The following is an 18505-nucleotide window of genomic DNA, read 5'->3' on the forward strand; positions in this document are numbered from 1 at the left end:
ACTGATTCCTCAAAGGAGTTTACCCTGTAGGCGTGACAGACCTTCGACCTTATTTTACGCAAATTATCGGTCATAACTCCGTGAATGTTCATCGGATTCCTACCAAAGTTGGTACACAGATCCGCCTTAATGAGCCCTTTAAGTGTGCCAAATTTCAGTCCGATCCGAGCACGCATTCGTGTTTTATGGCGGATTTTGCGAAGTGTGCGTAATGAAGAAGTAGAAGAAGAAAAAAACGAAGAAATTAAAACGAAATTTTGTTCACTCGTATCTCAGAAATGGCTGGAGCGATTTTCTTCAAATTTAGTGTGTAGACTCCCCTTACTGGCCGGCACCTCTCTAGCAAATTTGGTTCCAATCGGGTAAGGGATCACAGAGCTACATAGGTGTGAATATTGCGTTTTCTTTCTTCCTGTTAATATACTCACGGGTGGCACGCCGGCTTCTTGGGTCGCACGACACACTACTGTGTGTCTTGATATGAATCATCAAAGTTGGACCATTTTCACAAATCTGGTCAAGTAATTATAGTTTACGTATACCCATTTTGTATGTATTTGTTCTTGTTTTGCAATTGTATACTGTAATTGTTTTTTTTCTTTTTTTTTCACCTATAATGTTGGATTTGTTATCTTCATGTACTGGTAACTATCAAAATTCTGCTGTACCATTCCAATATTGTCAGTATTGCATACAGGTTATTGTTGTAGGAGAGACTACTCTGGGATTCTTTACTATCAGTAACTCATCTCGGCAGTATTTAGATAATGAATTGGATGCTGTGTCGGATCCTGTCTACATCCCATATGGATTTCCATTTGGAAATGAAACACATACAAAAGCTTATGTGAGTAACATACATATAGTATATACAAGTTTAAGGAAAAATTAAAATTTTTAAGTTCGATTAGGGATCATAGAAAAAAAGTATGGGAATAGACTGAATTAGGGATTAAATGTTCACTATTATATCTGCAGGTGTGGGCTTGTTTCCCTACTTTTTTTTTCTATGATCCCTAATCGAACTTAAAATTTCTAATGTTTCCTTAAACTTGTTTGTTAACTTTTTTTGTAACATTATTATGACTGGTGAACCCACGCATACCACATCAAAAGAAAGGATGGTGCCAGAATTAACTTTTTCATCTGAACGCATACCCCAGCTATCAAATACTGCTTTGAAAGTGCAGTGGCCATTATGCTTCGCTTTCAACTCTGTTCAGCCCGTTACACAGCGCTACAGATGAAAAACAGTAGAAGTAGTGCCTCTGCAACAATCCAGTCACCACGAAAATATGACGATTCGCGTGCCCCCAACTATCAATTACTGCCTCGAAAGTGCAGCGGCCATTACACTTTGCTTTCAGCTATGTTCAGCCCGTTACACAGCATTACAAACGAAGAGCAGTGTTAGAATCGTCTCTGAAATCAGTCCAGTCATCATGGAAAATACAGACGATTCCCATTTACAAATTTGCCAAAAGGCACATCTCGGGACGAAGCAATGTCAAACAGTGAAAAAATCAAGCCCATAGCCTTAGCCGTTATCGAGTTACGCTTGCCTGAAAGGATCAGGCAGGCAGGCAGGCAGGCAGGCAGGCAGGCAGGCAGGCAGGCAGGCAGGCAGGCAGGCAGGCAGGCAGGCAGGCAGGCAGGCAGGCAGGCAGGCAGGCAGGCAGGCAGGCAGGCAGGCAGGCAGGCAGGCAGGCAGGCAGGCAGGCAGGCAGGCAGGCAGGCAGGCAGGCAGGCAGGCAGGCAGGCAGGCAGGCAGGCAGGCAGGCAGGCAGGCAGGCAGGCAGGCAGGCAGGCAGGCAGGCAGGCAGGCAGGCAGGCAGGCAGGCAGGCAGGCAGGCAGGCAGGCAGGCAGGCAGGCAGGCAGGCAGGCAGGCAGGCAGGCAGGCAGGCAGGCAGGCAGGCAGGCAGGCAGGCAGGCAGGCAGGCAGGCAGGCAGGCAGTAGAAAATTCCATTGAATAATTTTTTTTTTAATTTTGTAACAATTCATTGGAAGTCTTTAGGATCATACTGAAGGCACTTTTGGGCTTGGTTATACCTAACCAATACTGCCAAGGTGCCAGGATGGAGTTGTGAAGCTGGTTTTTGGGTGAATTGTTTTGCTAGGAAAACCCAAATCTCCATGATCCCTAATATACAGTACTACCGAACTGTATGATGAGCTGAGCCCTCAAGCATTTTTTTCAATAACTCAAGGATGGAGTTGCATGAAATTTGGCTACTCTTTGTCCCACTGCAAAATTGCAAATTCGACAGTCTGACATACAAATCAAAATTTTCTTAATGCTTAATTGGAAGCCATAAAGTGCACAGCCTGTTATGGTCCTTTCTTGAACTTGTAATGGAGCCAAACCACACATGTCTGTTCTGAACACTTTTACTGTCACCATTACTCATCAGGTAGCTAGGCAGCCTAGGCTGAAATGTTAATTTTCTTGAAAAACGTACTTTTCATTTTTAACTGCTTTCTCAATGCTCAGCTCAACTTGTACGTACTATAGTTATATGCACATTACACCAAAGTTTATTAAAATACCTTATGTACAACCTTGTATTCAATTGTCACAAGCAATATATGTAACATTGTGTAAATGTGAAATACTCCAAATACCTTTAACAAAAGCAATTCTAGGAAAGATTTTAGAACCCAGGCAACATTAAAGACAAACTAATTAATTCCAATGGAACAGGATACTAGTGTCAATGGCAGATCCTGGATGGGGCATTTGTCCCAAATGCCCCCTGCCCCCTCTCTGCCTTTTCCTTTTTGGACAAATTATAACTAATTACTTTGATATGCCAGTTAGGCCAATATCAGGTGAAGGAAAATAAATACTTTTAGCTTGAAAGGCAGACATATCACCTCTCTTTACCATACATTTAACCTGAAATCAAACTCAAACTGTCACCCAGCACCTTCTAAACGCCTCTATGAATAATTATTGTATGGCAGGTGTTTAAGCCATTGTGTATAGATCCTTTTAAGACCTTACAATGACCCAATTCAACAATGAAACACTACTGAGAGGTAATTATTTGCTGCTATGTGTAGCTATACATATTTCAACTACAACAGATTGCAGCTAGCTATATAGCTAGCAACTAGGGGCTCAGTATGGATTCCCCTTTTTAATGGTGTGAATCTGAACTTTAGTATAGCAGCACAATGCAACAATGTTATAAGTGGGCCGGATCATCCGGATTATCCGGGTCATTTGGGTCACATTTTGTCCAGGTCAAGTGGGTCTTATCCACTTCACTAAATATCTGGGTCTGACCCGGATGAGATCACGTGTGACTATAAGTTAGCAAGCTCGATTGTATTGATGGAAATGCATTTGCAAACACTCAGGAAACTTACTTGGAGCCACACCCACCATTCAGGAATATGCTTTGCTGTCTGTGTGGGGTATGTAGAGCCATGCCCACTTATCGGAGTTGTACCAGCTGTGCTCTGTGGGCATGCATGCATGCATCACCAGGTCCATTTTGCTACTTGAAATGTAGGTAACTAGCTTCTGGAAATTCTGTAGCTGCATGTAAACTTACGTGGAGCCACCCCACTTGATAATACTTATGTGGAGCCACACCCACTTGATAATACATAGCTACTCGATTCTTGCAGACAATTTTTTATAGTGTAAAAAAATGTAGGGCTGACTAGTGGAACTTGTGGACTTTTAATCTAGCTCTTGGAGCATGCCTCTATTTTAATTAAACTGGGTCACATGCGGGTCAGATCCGGGTCCCATCCGGATTACTATTCGGGTCAGTGGGTAAAACAGGTCAACAGTACTGACCCACTTACAACGCTGCAATGCAAAATCATGCACTTTTTCATAAAAGCGTGAAAACAAGCAAGTTATGATCATTTATATTACCCATGAATTTTGAGATATTTTATCTCTCCGTATGTAATTTACACCCCAAGGGTAGGTAAACTCAGAGAATTTTGCAGCTAACTTTAAAACAGAATTACCGATTAACTTCAAATCAAAACCAAATTGTTTCATTCAACAAGATCTTTGCTTTGGTACCATGTTTTAACATGTCAATTGATGCCTCAGGGAGATAATGACAGAAACGATAAAATTTCAGGAAAAAATGGCTGTAAATGTCACCAAATTAAAGGTGAAACTGTGATGGCACTATACCATAAACAAATGTCATGAGGAATACTATTTATGTGGAAGTTTCATGCTTTTATGAAAAAGTGCATGATTTGGCTAATTTTGCTAATGCTGCTAAACTACTTGTTTGCCAGTTCCTGGATCATGGATCTGCCCCTGACTGTGACATGTACATACAAGCACACAGCAAGATAATAAATCACAAACTAAAACAGCTATTTAGCATTACTCTTGTAAATTTCATATTACAATTTTTTTAAATATTAACAGACCACTATTGTGTTGAACTGTTTTCTAATAAGAGACCAATCCTGCAAAAACTACTGTACTAAATTTCCCAAATAGAAATAGCATAGCCTTAGTATTAACCATAATTCTTTATAAGAATATGTACCACTCTGCGTGGGCAGTTCAAAGGCACCGCCAGTGCCATAATTTGTATATTGCACAGCTGCAGACCGCAGCGAGTGCATTATAACTTATAGCGCACTGATTGCGGTTTTGTAGACCACAATGAGTGCATTATAAGTTATAATGCGCCGACCGCAGTGCAATATACAGATATTGCACTGGCTGCGGTTTTGTGCAGCATAGCACAAGTGCCGGTGGCAAAGACCACTACGACACCTCACCTAATAGGTGGAAAGACAATTCACAGATCACTCGAATTCTTTTATAGCCTGACATGTAAAGGTCGATTGTGGGCCATTACGTCACCAATACGTACAATGTTTACAAGCAGCCAATGGCAATCGAAAAAGCCAACGCGGGTGGCCACAACTCTAGTCTACATATATATAAACGTACTTATACACCTTACTAGTCTGGTGCCATCTTAGCCCAGATTAAACTGTAGTCCACTTCGACAATGACTCAATAAAACAAATATATTCTAAATAATACTAACCTTTACGTTCGATTGTGGTAACCAGTTTTGTCATGCCACCAGATTCGAGTTTAGCCAGTGTGAATAGTAAGAATTAGACTAGTATCGTTAAGTAGTTAGGTATTGTTTACTTAAACGTATATTTAGCTGCTTTTTTTCGCTCGAGAGAATCACTATGGCGATTAGTCTGGTGCTTAGTCTGTATGGCATGCTGAGCACTACATGATGAGAGTCGAACAGCGAATGCAGGTTAGTGATATAACCCATAGCGCACTAGCTTTCAATATCTCAGGTGGCTGCAGTACTGCAGGGGGAACGTCACTGCAACGTCCGGCTTGGTTACCCACTATCGATGTTAGAAACCTGGCCTTTATAAGTGTTACAGCTGTCTTGTGAGACTCTCCCCACCTATTAGGTGAGTGGTACATAACAGTTATACAACGTGCACTCATGCTCTGCCTGTATAAACGCACTTGCCTTTGGGCCTGACGGCCCTCAGGCTCATGCGTTTATATCAGGCAGAGCACTCGTGGCCGTTGTATAACTATATAATAAATCATAGAGAAAAGCAACTAAGTGATCCACAACCTTCAGGATTATGCATATAATTACCGTCTTGTTGAATTAAACTTGCCATCACTAAAATACTGGAGGTGTTGTGGGGATATGATAATGATTTATCATTTTCTACATAATAATCTTAACATAGATCCATCAGAATTACTAACCAGCAATATTTCATCAATAACTAAGGTGTCATAAATTTAAGCCACAATCATCTACAAAAGTGAGATCTTCATTTTTTACTGTGAGAGCCATTAATGATTGGAATAACCTACCTCATCACGTAGTTAGCACACCCTTGTTGAATGACTTTTAAAATTTACTTGACTGTACTTTTTTGTATGATTACTAATTAGTTAATTCTTGTTGTATAACCTGTACGTTGTAATTATTAATAGACAATAATTTTTGTAAAGATCAGGCTTTACAGGCTCCTTGAGCCTTCTTACCTGTACACTTAATACTAATACTAATATGAGCATTCGTAAGTGTGAAATTTCCTACATCACCAAATAATTATCTAGTCAAGTTTTTATTTGATACATAAGAGATGTTGTGTAGACTTGACATAATTATGTCATAATGCAATTATCTAGGTTGAAGCCAATGGAGTGATTTCATTTGGTAGACAATTTCGTCTCTGTTATCCACACCAATTTCCTTCAGATGATCCAGCCATCAGTTCTGCTAATGTGCTTGCACCTTATTGGAGTAACAATGACATCAGGAACACTGGTGAAGTTGCGTATGCATCATTTCAGTATGGAGATACCACTGAAGGCAATGTCTTGCTGGACATTTATAGAGATTACATCAGAACAAATTATCCCAATGCAACACAGTTTCAAGGCAACTTCATAATACTAGCTGAATGGAAACAGGTGCATTCGTTTCCTCATGGCTCCCCTAATTTATCTAGTGTACTGAATTATAATCCGTCGGTTGCTGACTTCATTGTTAAGGTATCCATGCATAAGTACTATTATTATTATTAATCTGCATACACAAGTACATACAGTGCAAGAAGCCTCTTTTATAAAGAGCTAATAATTATAATGTATGTGATGAAAACCAATGGTGATAAATGCTTTGCAACAGTAAAGTGAAGTGCATTTATGTGTACATACCAGTAGATATAATAAGAAATAGTTACAAAACTAGACTAACATTGATACCAGGGCCCAGTGCTAGACTCTCTAGTTTGGTAAACTGAAGAGCAAATAGAAAGGGTCACTACCTGCTGGCAATGGCTGCCCCCTATTTATTGCTGATAATCAAAATCCTTATTTTTATAACTACATAGTTGGCCACACACTGCTTCTCTGAATACTGTGACTGCTTTATTAGAATCATTGACTGCTCTATTAGAGTATCTCAATCTTTTTAGTAATATAGTACAGTGTGCTGACACCTGGGCCCAGGCCTGGGTAAGCATGGGCAGTGGCAGGGAGCTGAAACCCCCTTGGTCTGATGAGGGGGGCTTATACCCCCTCGGAATGATATCTCACCTAAATTTATATCCTTCAGGGAGTGGAGCTGAAAACCGTGAAAAGTCTTCAAATACCCTAATAGAGCAGTCAAAACACTTCATTAAAACTTGTTCCTAAAAGTAGTAAATTTCTTTGCCTAATACAGGAATTGAACCACTGACCTCTTACTTGAGAGATTTGGTGTACTACTACTGTCCAAGTGTTTCCTGGTGTCTAAAGGCTATTTTGTACTGCTTGTAAATCCTGTATGTTTATTAACCCTAGTCAACATTGCCAAAGGGTTTTTATAAACTGCAAATAGTATAGCCTGTTTAAATACTTTTGACTTATAAAGTTTTTTTTTTTTTAAGTTGATATGCTTCAAACTGTACCTATAAATTAATTCTGGTAAACTTTGGGACATTGTAAAACCTAAAATGGCTACAGCTTGACACCAGAGATTCTATACTCTGGTCATCCCCCCCTCACATCATCTATTTCCTCCACCACTGTGGGTAAGCCTGGGTTTAGTTATTAAGGAGAATGCTATTGCAGGAATGTTAGAATCACATTTTGAATACTTATATTTGTGCTTGCACACAGGAGAACAGTTATCAGGCAGTTGCAATCACAGATGGGGCAGACTCTTACGCAATTTTTACCTACAATTGTAACATGTTGCAATGGACTGGTTTATGGAGATATCCTGTTGTCGGATTTAATGCAGCAGGTCACATGTATTCTAATCATCCCTATTCCTTCAGTAGTGATGCTAGTGACATAGCTTGTTTGTCTGCTGATCAGTCCAATTATACCCATATCATTTTTAAAATAAGCTCTGAACCAAGTTTGGCTCAACTAAGCCGGCGAGCCTGCTGGAGGTGGTATTTAAGTGATGTAAGCTTCTATGGATCAATTAAAGTGAATTTTCAACAATCACCATCATGCCCATGTACAAGATTTCAGGCTCTATATGATCCACGGTGGATATTTTATTATCTTTGGTCTACTAATACCACTGATTGTTTTCTTAACCGTATTCCAGCTCCAGTTGGTCAGTTATGTTGCTATTATATAAACAGTGGTGCAGCAATACTGCAAGGAAGTGATAGTGGGGGATTTTTGTTGCTTTATCCATACAGTTATGCACGATTTCACTATGAATTTATGCCTAAGCAAGATTGTTGTTCAGGTTCTGTTGGGTTGTGTCACTTATTTAAACAAAGAAGGCCTCTACAAACTTGTGGAAACTATGAAACCCAAACATCTGGTAAGTACATATTTGTCATGCTGGCAAATATCATCTTTATCACATAGGTTGGGCTTGGGGTGATCCACATTTTGCCACACTTGATGGACAAGTTTACACTTTCAATGGCTTGGGAGAATATGTGTTGTTGAGAATCTACAATTTTGATATACAAGGAAGAGCAGCCAAAGTAGTGGACCATACAGATGCCACATTTTTTACTTCATTTGCATTGGGCATTGCAAATACCAGTGATATTGTACAGGTATGCATGCATATTCGGACATGTTAAAACGGAGTCTTTACAGATTAGTGTACTGAATGAAACTGCTATTGATGTTGTGGTACGGAATGAATCAGTTGCACCAAACTTTAGAATAATACACTCAGTACCATATTTTGCCCAAGTGTTGCTTGGAAATGGTATTGCAGTAGAGGTGCTGTTAAATTCAACATTACAATACCAGTATTTGAATATCAAAGTGTTTCTTCCATCACCTCTTGTTGGGTTAACTTCAGGCCTGCTTGGAAATTTTAACAGCAATACATCTGATGAGTTTATCTTCAGGAATGGAACATTGTTAGATGATCAAGCTTCAGATTCAGACATTCATGAATTCTCTCAATCTTGTAAGTATTGTGTAGTTAGCGTGATATCTCAACAGCATATCTGGGGAGAGAAACTTATTATTGAAACTTATCGAAATATATTATAGGTTTTTCAGTATTGCACAGCCCTGCTTGCATGTTATCTGTTTACAAGGTATATATACATGTTAACTTGTCATATTTATTAGGGCAAGTCACTGATCAAGAGAGCCTTTTCTTTTATGAAGATAATGAAAACTCTTCTACATATTCAGTTGTAGACCATGATCCTCCTTTCCTGAATGAGATAGTTGATGAGTTGCTTGCCAATCCCCAGCTAACGTCTGTGTGTGGAGATGATTTATTGTGCCTATTTGACTATAATCAAACTGGAGATCCTGCTGTTGGAACAGATACTACCAATTTTCACTGGCTATCCACATTTCAAAAGGAATTAAATTGTAAGTATATATACCCAAAAGTTGGCTTTAGGCTTTAACTTTAATGATGAATATGGAAGTTAGAAGTTACAATTTTGAATTGTATTGCATAATTTATTTGACTATGATATTTTTGCATTAGAGTGCACTTTTTAAGGATTTCTAGTACATCACACATGGAACTCTCTAGATTTTCAACCGGTAGATCATTATTAGAAGTTGTATATATCACATTGAAAGTTGGTAGAAGCCAATTGTTTGGTCGCTTAATTCATAATTGAAAGTTGGTTGTAATAGACTGAAGCTAGCAGATTATTAGCCTATATTCGGCTACAGTACTGTCAGAGAGCTGGTGTCAAAGTCTGTGGGCCATGGCATGTACTTAGTTTTATTTTTAGTGCATTATGCATATTGTAGAGATATCAGTAAAATGAGTTAACAAAATATTGGCTAAGCCTTAAAAAGTGGGAATTCATACAATTCTAATCTAAATATTATTAGTTTAGGGATCCAAGTTATAAAAAGTAGTAAAACAAAAGGTGAATGATGATATTACAGCATAGCTCTGTGAGAAAATCCCTACATTGGAATGTTATAACAATTATTTTGTTCAGTGCCAAAGTAGAAATTTCCTATTGAGCTATACTGTAATACTATCATTCATCTCTAGTTTCACTACTGTTTATCACTTGGATCCCTACTTCATTTAAAAATTAATCTTTAAATTAATATACTAGTTTTTGTTATAGCATACAGCTATGCACGTGTGACTATTCTATTAGGGTGACTCCTGTAACAGAGTATTCAAGTCAGCCTCAAGAGCACAGTGGCGAATGCAGGGGGGTTGCAATGGTTTCAGCTGAAACCCCCTCTGAGAATAGCGCGCGCCTCAAATTTATTGACGACTTGTCATGCGGCTGATAAAATCACCACAAGTTATACATAGTGTGTTATAGTAGGACTTTCTACTGGCAAAACTTCATACTTTTGCCTTTAATATCACAATTACAGTGTTCAGCAGCAGGATGTGACCTTTTTTTTTGGTTTCGACTTACAGCTAGGCTGAAGTTGAGTGGAATCTGAAATCTGAAATCCCCTCTGAAAATTTCTAGATCTGCCACTGGGTCACTATTCCTTTTTTATATTGTGCTATCATTACTGTAGGTTCATCACAATTTTTATTTGATTGTTGTGTTATAGGTGACTGCTCTATTAGGGTATCTCGATCTGATACCTCGGACTTTGAAGTTTATATAGTGTACAATTGTTGATGTACCAGGGTTTCCAGCTACCCTCCTGCTGAACTATTTTGTATAGCCTGTACAGCAGCTCTGCACAGTACACACCTATGTGCACTTAAATAGTTAGGATCTTCTCAACCTTGAAAATGCTGACATCAAACTCTGAATGTTGGTGTGTACAGCTATGTGGCTATTTAGATGACAATCAAAGGAACGTTACTGTTTGTGTTAAAAATTTTTGTTTGACATGCACTATATACGCAGAGCTAGCTGTGTACTTTCATACAACACTGAAATATATTTAATTGTGGGTTTTAATTAGCATGTTGGCTGGCTGTGGGGAGTCTTGGGAGTACAACATTTATATGATAGATACTGGCCAGGTGGTAGCTATTTGCAGCTAAAAGAAAGATAAAACTCCACTGGATGAGATTTTCATGACATATAGCACAATTGACATGTATACTAAAAAATTTTGAGGGGGGCCAATAGTCTCCCTTGACCCACCCCTAAATCCTCCACTGCCTGAAACTATACTCCTGGCTATTGTGCATGTAATCATCATACTATGACATTATTGGGCATGGTCTTGAACCTATCACGAAGTTACATGTATCTACCGGGTGTCCAGTACCTTTTACAGTAGCGTAAGCACTTTAAATAATTTATTTTCATCTTAATATTATGCTGCTCAAGGAATGTGTTAATGTGAACAAGGATGTGGTTTTGTTGCATGAAGAAGAAGGTGACAACAGGATAAAAGGAAAGACAAGGCACAGAAGGCACATACTTGTCAGAACCCCAAAAGGCACATGCCACTGGTGAGTTTGTTGTTGTTGCATAAAATGGTGACCATGTGCTGTTTCTCCAGCCTTGTAACTGTGATCAGGCTGGCAAACAGGCAGGGAGACTAATTTGAGTTTCGGCAGTTTTCTTTAAAATTCTATATCCGGCTGCCTGTAAATGTTTTCTTGTTTTTAATTAAAATACCACCATTAAAAAAGTCCTAGAGACTTCTTTTCTTACATGGCAAAAATCACCATTATGGAATAAAATTAGTCCATCTAACATCAAATACAGTATGCAGCACATGTAATTTTAGGGGCAAGACCTACTTAACCAGTGCCATACCATACTGTTTGATATCATGACAAGTATACATTTAAAGTAGAAGTTTTGTAAATTAAATGACATGAAAAACTGGCAGCAGTGGTTAAATGTTTAAAGGTGTTAGATCGGTTCAAAGCCTGAACAACTTTGTTTGATATTTTTATGCACTTCTTACTCCATAGCAACTGCTTTGGCCCTCAGGGGCCTTGTAACTTTGTTGCTGCAACTCTAATTTCTTACATAAAGCACTGTTATTTTAACCCATAGCAAGCTAGCTATTGATATAACCATGATTTCGAGCACATTTTTCATGAAGGTATCTGTAATGCAAGCATATGTCGTGATGAGTGATGGTGGGGGTGATGGGCAGGCAATTGGTATATAAACAGAAAATGGCCAAGTAGGTCAGAAGGTGTCTCCAGCCATAATATTATGCTCTCAAAACCACCTGTTCCACTGAAAATGAAAGAAATTTACATAGAAAACATCTGGGCAACTATCCATGTCTCTAGCCTTGTGTTTCAGCAAGCCAGTGGCAGTTCAAGGTGCCAGAGTGCTCACAGTGGCTGGCACATGTCTCTAGAAATCCACTCATGAAAAGATAGTAGGTGTATTTTTATTTGCAAAAACTTAATTGCACAATTGTTACACACTTTTGGTTTTGCTTTATATGTGCATGGTCTTTTTCTCGATTTCTTTCAAACCACCAAAATGCACTCCTACTATGGTTAATCTATATTCAAACCAAATTTTCAGCTTATTCCATGAAGTGGTTCACCATGTAGACGAGACAACAAATCATTTTATCTTTACAAGAATAATCAGTCATCATATTTGCATCAAACTTGATACTAGAATTTGCTTTAGGATCCCCTTTAGGTATGCCAAATTTCATAGCCAGTGACATGGCTGTGGTGTAAATGTGTAGTGTATTGGTGTGGCTATCCATTCATGTTGAAAAGTGAACTGGCTTCACAAGTGTCTGTGTAGATCGATTATTATCAAAATTTTTGTCACATACTTATTTATTAGGTTTGCAGTGAACTTAGTAAATGAATTCACCTTTATGTGCATATATTCCTTGTCTTGTGCAAATTTTATGGCAATCAAGTGAAGGATTATAGCTTTTTCTGTGAAATGCAGTAAATTAATGTCTGAAGTATTTACCACATGATATCTATATCTAGCGTATTGTTATTGTAGCCATTTTTCCACCCATAATTTCTGCTCCTGAAGTTTTTGTTGCCACTGTGGGCACTGAATCAAATTATACTGTTTCAATCATTAGCCAAACTGGGTTTGTTGATTTATTTGTTAATGGAAATTTATCACTTCCAAACAATGTGAGAAAAATACAAGTTGATCCCTCTACTGTTTCACTCTTGTGGACACCACTGAATGATGAAATGTTTCTGTTAGATGTGTATGGGTTCATGTTGTACAGAGATCAGCCAACTGCCTGGTCTGTGTTCAGACCACAAATTCAGTTGTGTAACTGTCAAAATGGTGGAACATGTACAACTGATGGTGTACTACAGTATGATTCATCATTTGTACTACTCCAGTGCTTGTGTTCACCAGGTAAATATTCACAATTAAAAGACTAGTGACCAGCCATTTGTTTGCTTTCCTGTACTTATTTAGGCTATGGTGGTGATTTCTGTGAAGATGAAATTGATGACTGCTTATTTATGTCTTGTCTTGATGGAGCAGAATGCATTAAAGATGAGACAACAATGTCTGTGGGATGTCCTTGTCCTAGTGGCTATGTTGAAGTTGACTCAAAATGTGTTGATATTGACGAGTGTACTAATACTTATCATGGCTGTCATCATCAATGTCAGAATGCACCAGGGTCTTATATGTGTACATGTAATGAAGGATTTGAACTTGTAGAAGATGAAAGATCCTGTGAAGGTTAAGTGATGATGCATGCCTTATTTATGAATGTAGATAAAATGTATTATACTGTATAATATGTATGCATGTATGAACTCTCCCTAGTTGCATTAATGATAACCTAGAGTTAACTGTCCGTGTCTCTCCAAGTCTTAGCCGTGTACACTTTCATTCAGAAGATCTGGCCCATTGTAACAATTATATATAGCTACTTATGCATGCATGTGTGTCAAGTATACCGAAGTTTGTGTGTTTGTGTGCAGTTTCAGGAAATTATTCATGTGGACCTAGTGAGTGCGATCAAATCTGTGTCAATATAACTTCAGAATTAAGTTGCAGTTGCTTTCCAGGATTTGAACTTGAGCCTAATGAGCTAAACTGCACAGGTAAGCTACACACTACATATTAAATATGCTTCTAGACTGCTGTTTACTTTTCCAAGATATTGATGAGTGTAATAGTCAACCACCTCCATGCAACCAAGAATGCAACAATACAATTGGATCATTTGAATGTGGTTGTAGGGTTGGCTACTCCTTGGGTGATGATATGCTAGCTTGTTATGGTAAGACATATTTACTGCTACAGTCATAGTGGTATAACTAAAAATTAGAATCAAATTTCCACTATTCTATGTACTTACATTCTCAAGCACACAAAAAAACCTCTAGAAGATATGGCATTATGGCTGAAAGAGTTGGTTTATGCCTAGCACAGCTGGATATACTATAGCTGTACTGGGATGGCCCTTAATAGGCCTAAGACAAAAATACAAAGATTATCTAAAATTGACCTTATGATGTGTTCAAATTTAACTTTTCAGTATTACATACAAAATCAAGGCACACGTAATGATGTGTTGTGTGGCTGAGAAAAGCTGATGTGGTGCATGACAGACAACTCTGTATTGCACAGAAGCATTTTGTATAACTTAGTCATAAACAGTTGCATGGGCAGTAACTCGGTATTATCATAATGTATAATTATGACCACACAATAACAGCCAAGCTGTGAAAAGTGGTGCGGCCTTAAAAAGCCTGGGTGAAAAAGTTGTGAAATCAAAAGTGGTGGCCACGAAATGGCTGCAATGATGTTAATGCTCATAAACATTAACAATGCACACAGCCATTGCTAAAATTTTTATCATAACATCATTGCAGCCATTTCTTGGCCGCCACCTTCGATTTCACAACTTTTTCACCCAGGCTTTTAAGGCTGCATCATTTTTTCACAGCTTAGCTGTTTTTGTGTGGATTTCACTTCTTTTTGTACAGGCCCTGAAACCAGCCTATGGCTGACTTTGAGGTTTGTTTTTACTCACATTTCTTCTTTTCTATATACAGATACAATAATGATTATTTAAGACAGACTTATAAATGTATTTCACTACATGATTTAATTCAATATTTGATAATACTCTAATAGAGTGCACATTTTTTGAGGATTTCTAATAGAACATACATAGAATGTTCTAGAACAATCTAGTACTTCTATTGGTAGATCTAGAAATTGCAAACGTTTGATTATAAGCAGATTTCACCTAGAAATTTCATTTATAAAGGTGAGGTGATCAGCCAAGGTAGCAGTGGTTCAGTGGTTAAGGATGCGGGTGTTAGGTATGGAGGTCCCTGGTTCGAACTCTGGCAAAGTTTGTTTTGACATTTTTTGTACACCTTTTTTACCCCATGGTGGCAGCTCTATTAGAGTATCTCGATCCTGAGATTTTATGTTTGTTCGATTTTTGCTTTATACCTTTGTCGCTGTAACTCTTTTGCTGTCAAAAGGCACTGCTACGATGATCAGTATATCTACACACCAATTCTCTATGCTCAGTTCACCCTGTAGCTGTGACAGAAGTTTGATTTTTTTGTACATGAATAAACACTCATAACTCCTTGGATATTCCTCAGATTCACAGCAAACTTGGTAATTGAAGCCTCATACAGCATAGGAAGAAGAAAACATGAAGAAATCTCCCAAAAGCTGTTGCAAATTAATCAAATTTGCTGTGTGGCCTACCCTACCTGGTGGACAGCTATAATGCAAAAATGGTGTGCTTTGGAAAAGGGGCCATGAAGCTATGCACGCGTGAAAAAACTGTTTTCTTTCTTCCTGTCTATATACTCACAGTATGGTGTGCCAACTTTCTTGGCTGCACAACACACTACTGTGTGTCTTGAACTCACAGTGTGGTGCGCTGGCTTTCTTGGCCGAACAACACTACCATGTGTCTTGAACTTTTATTATCATAGTATATATATTTTCGTAGATATTGATGAATGCAGCACCCTACTAGCTCCATGTAGTCAAGAGTGCAACAATACAATTGGATCATTTGTGTGTTACTGTACAGAGGGATACTATTTGGGTGATGATATGAGGACATGTCATGGTAAAGTATTGTATACATATAATGTACACATGTGCTATTAGAAAATTATTAACTGGTTAGTCTATACAGTTGTTGATAAGTATACATACATAATAAGTACCTAATGCATATTGCTAGAATAATAGGTAGAATAATTGTGCCATGCTATAAATCCTTGCCTGCATGTGATAATGTACATAGGGTTGACAAACTGACAATGTCATTGGACAGTCAGTAACTCTAACAGAGCAGTCAAGTAGCTACTTGATACTTGACTTGGCTGTTTTATTTATTAATCAGATATTTCACAAAGCAGCAAAATTGAATAGTTGAGGTTATGTCTTAAATTACAAGCTAAAAGTTAATAATTATTATCTATTCAAAGTGCAAATTTATTAGCAAAACATGAAGCATATTATGTGTAGTTACAAACATAACAAGCGAGCATTACAGTATAGCATAATAGGTAAATTAAAAATTGGGGCCTATATGGTGTCCACTAACTCCACTCATATAATGATACATAGCTTGAAGATAGCAAAACAGTTTTATAAATGATCAATGGAGTACTGTATATGCACCAATTCAAAACCCACACTTTAAACAATTGTTTTATGTGACACATAATGTTTGTTAAGCTCTATGCTTAGATAACAAAAGTTGCATATATATGATGCTGACCAGCAACAGTTCCTGCCTTACTATGTGAGTTATGTAGCTTCATTTTCTACTTAAATTTGGTAGCAACCATCTTCCTATTGAAAGAATGATTATACCTTCTCCCCATCATCCTGCATACAACCACCACTGTAAAAACAATAACGCCTACAAGGTTTGCACATATTCATGTTCATGCCAAACAGATAGCTCATTGTAGGAAGTTTTAGCACAGTGAACACCAATATAGTTACAGTACAGTATTTCAGTGGTATATATTGTTGGTTTTTGCAAGTCCAATCCACATATTGAACTATCATGCAGTTTTGGGTTTGGCCAACAATGTTGCCCCAAAACCAGCCTCACAATACCTTCATCTGGCAGTACTGGTGAGGTTTTATAAACAAGCCCAAAAAGTGTCTACAGAGCAGCCAAAAACACTTCCAATAAGTTGCTATGGAATTTAATTATTTTTATTTAGCAAAATTTTCTACTGATTGACTAACTAACTAACTGGCCTGCCTGATGCGTTCAGACAAGCAAAACTCAACAACTGCTAAGGCTACGGAGTTGATTTTTTTACTGTTAGATGTCACTTCAGCTACTGGTGCCATTTGGCATATCGCAGTACATACAATGCATGCTTCATGGGCTTACCTGTGTCCTCCTCTGTGCCTAATTGATCGTTGCTGACAGTGCAAGGTGTTGATTCATGGTAGCACAATGTGATGGATTTCCTATGTTTGTAATGGGAATCATCCGGGTTTTCCATTGTGACTGGATTGATTGCAGAGATCCTTCTTGTGGTGTTCTTCGTTAGTAACACTGCATATATAATGGGCTGAAAATAACTGAAAACAAAGTGTAATGGCACTTCACTTTTCAGTAATAATTGATAGTTATGGCATGCATCCAGATGCAAAATTAATTTACTGCATGCTTGACATCATTCTTCCTTTTGATGCGGTATGCACAAGTTCTTTAGTCATAATTATATTCTTAAAAATAAACAAACAAGTATAAGGAAAAATTAGAGATCAAAGCAAAAAAAGTAGTGATACAAGGGAATAGCTAAAAGTAGTGAGGTTACCTACATCTGATGCAGATACGAAATTTAATCTCTAATACAGTTATGGTTATAGCCAGAGTAAAGTGTAAGGATTAAATGTCCACTAGTATATCTGCAGGTATAGAACAACCTCTCTTATTTCACTACTTTTTTCTTTGATCCCTAATCCACCTTAAAATTCCTAATTTTTCCTTCTACTGTACAAGCTGTGAACATTTTTGAAGAAACAACTGTAAGAATTTATGTTGAATATATATGTCCATGGACCATGCAAGATTCTCTCCTTGAATGTGGTGACAATTGTTTCATATAGATATTGATGAGTGCAGCACCCTACCAGCTCCATGTAGTCAAGAATGCAACAATACAAATGGATCATTTGTGTGTTATTGTACAGAGGGATACTATTTGGGTGATGGCATGAGGACCTGTCATGGTAAAGATTAGTGTGTATGTTCTATTAGAATATTTTACTTTTTACTATTTGAAATTTCTGTAAGAGGCTACTCATTCACCGTAATAACCTGGCAAATTATTTTAAATTGTGGGGTTGCATTCATTGAGTTTCTTCACTGATCATGTGTGGTTGACTTATTGACATGTGTAGGATTCAAAATGGACATGTCGGTAATTTTATTTAAAATGCTAAAGGTATTGAAGCTCAACAACTAACTATAAATTTTCTACATAAAAGTTTAATGCACATGCACATAAGATATTATGGCAGGCGCTACATATGTATAAAGTCTTAACTGGTGATGCTATTTTCATGAAATAGTAGCATATGTAAAACAGGCAGTGTGAGCATACAAAATTTGT

The 18505-nt window shown here is 37.9% G+C and overlaps 1 protein-coding gene across 1 annotated transcript in view; it reads left to right on the forward strand.

Moving 5' to 3' along the window:
• Window positions 1-18505, forward strand: part of LOC136238630 (mucin-like protein) — a 34293-nt gene that overhangs the window by 10147 nt on the left and 5641 nt on the right. Inside the window, exons 3-14 of the mRNA XM_066029194.1 lie at window positions 711-847; window positions 6190-6555; window positions 7666-8332; window positions 8380-8576; window positions 8620-8941; window positions 9109-9360; window positions 12894-13271; window positions 13335-13607; window positions 13853-13975; window positions 14032-14154; window positions 15859-15981; window positions 18000-18122. Coding sequence (XP_065885266.1) covers window positions 711-847; window positions 6190-6555; window positions 7666-8332; window positions 8380-8576; window positions 8620-8941; window positions 9109-9360; window positions 12894-13271; window positions 13335-13607; window positions 13853-13975; window positions 14032-14154; window positions 15859-15981; window positions 18000-18122 — 3084 coding nt within the window. The remainder of the gene's footprint in view (window positions 1-710; window positions 848-6189; window positions 6556-7665; window positions 8333-8379; window positions 8577-8619; window positions 8942-9108; window positions 9361-12893; window positions 13272-13334; window positions 13608-13852; window positions 13976-14031; window positions 14155-15858; window positions 15982-17999; window positions 18123-18505) is intronic.

Source organism: Dysidea avara, chromosome 11, assembly GCF_963678975.1.
Source record: "Dysidea avara chromosome 11, odDysAvar1.4, whole genome shotgun sequence".
NCBI lineage: Eukaryota > Metazoa > Porifera > Demospongiae > Dictyoceratida > Dysideidae > Dysidea > Dysidea avara.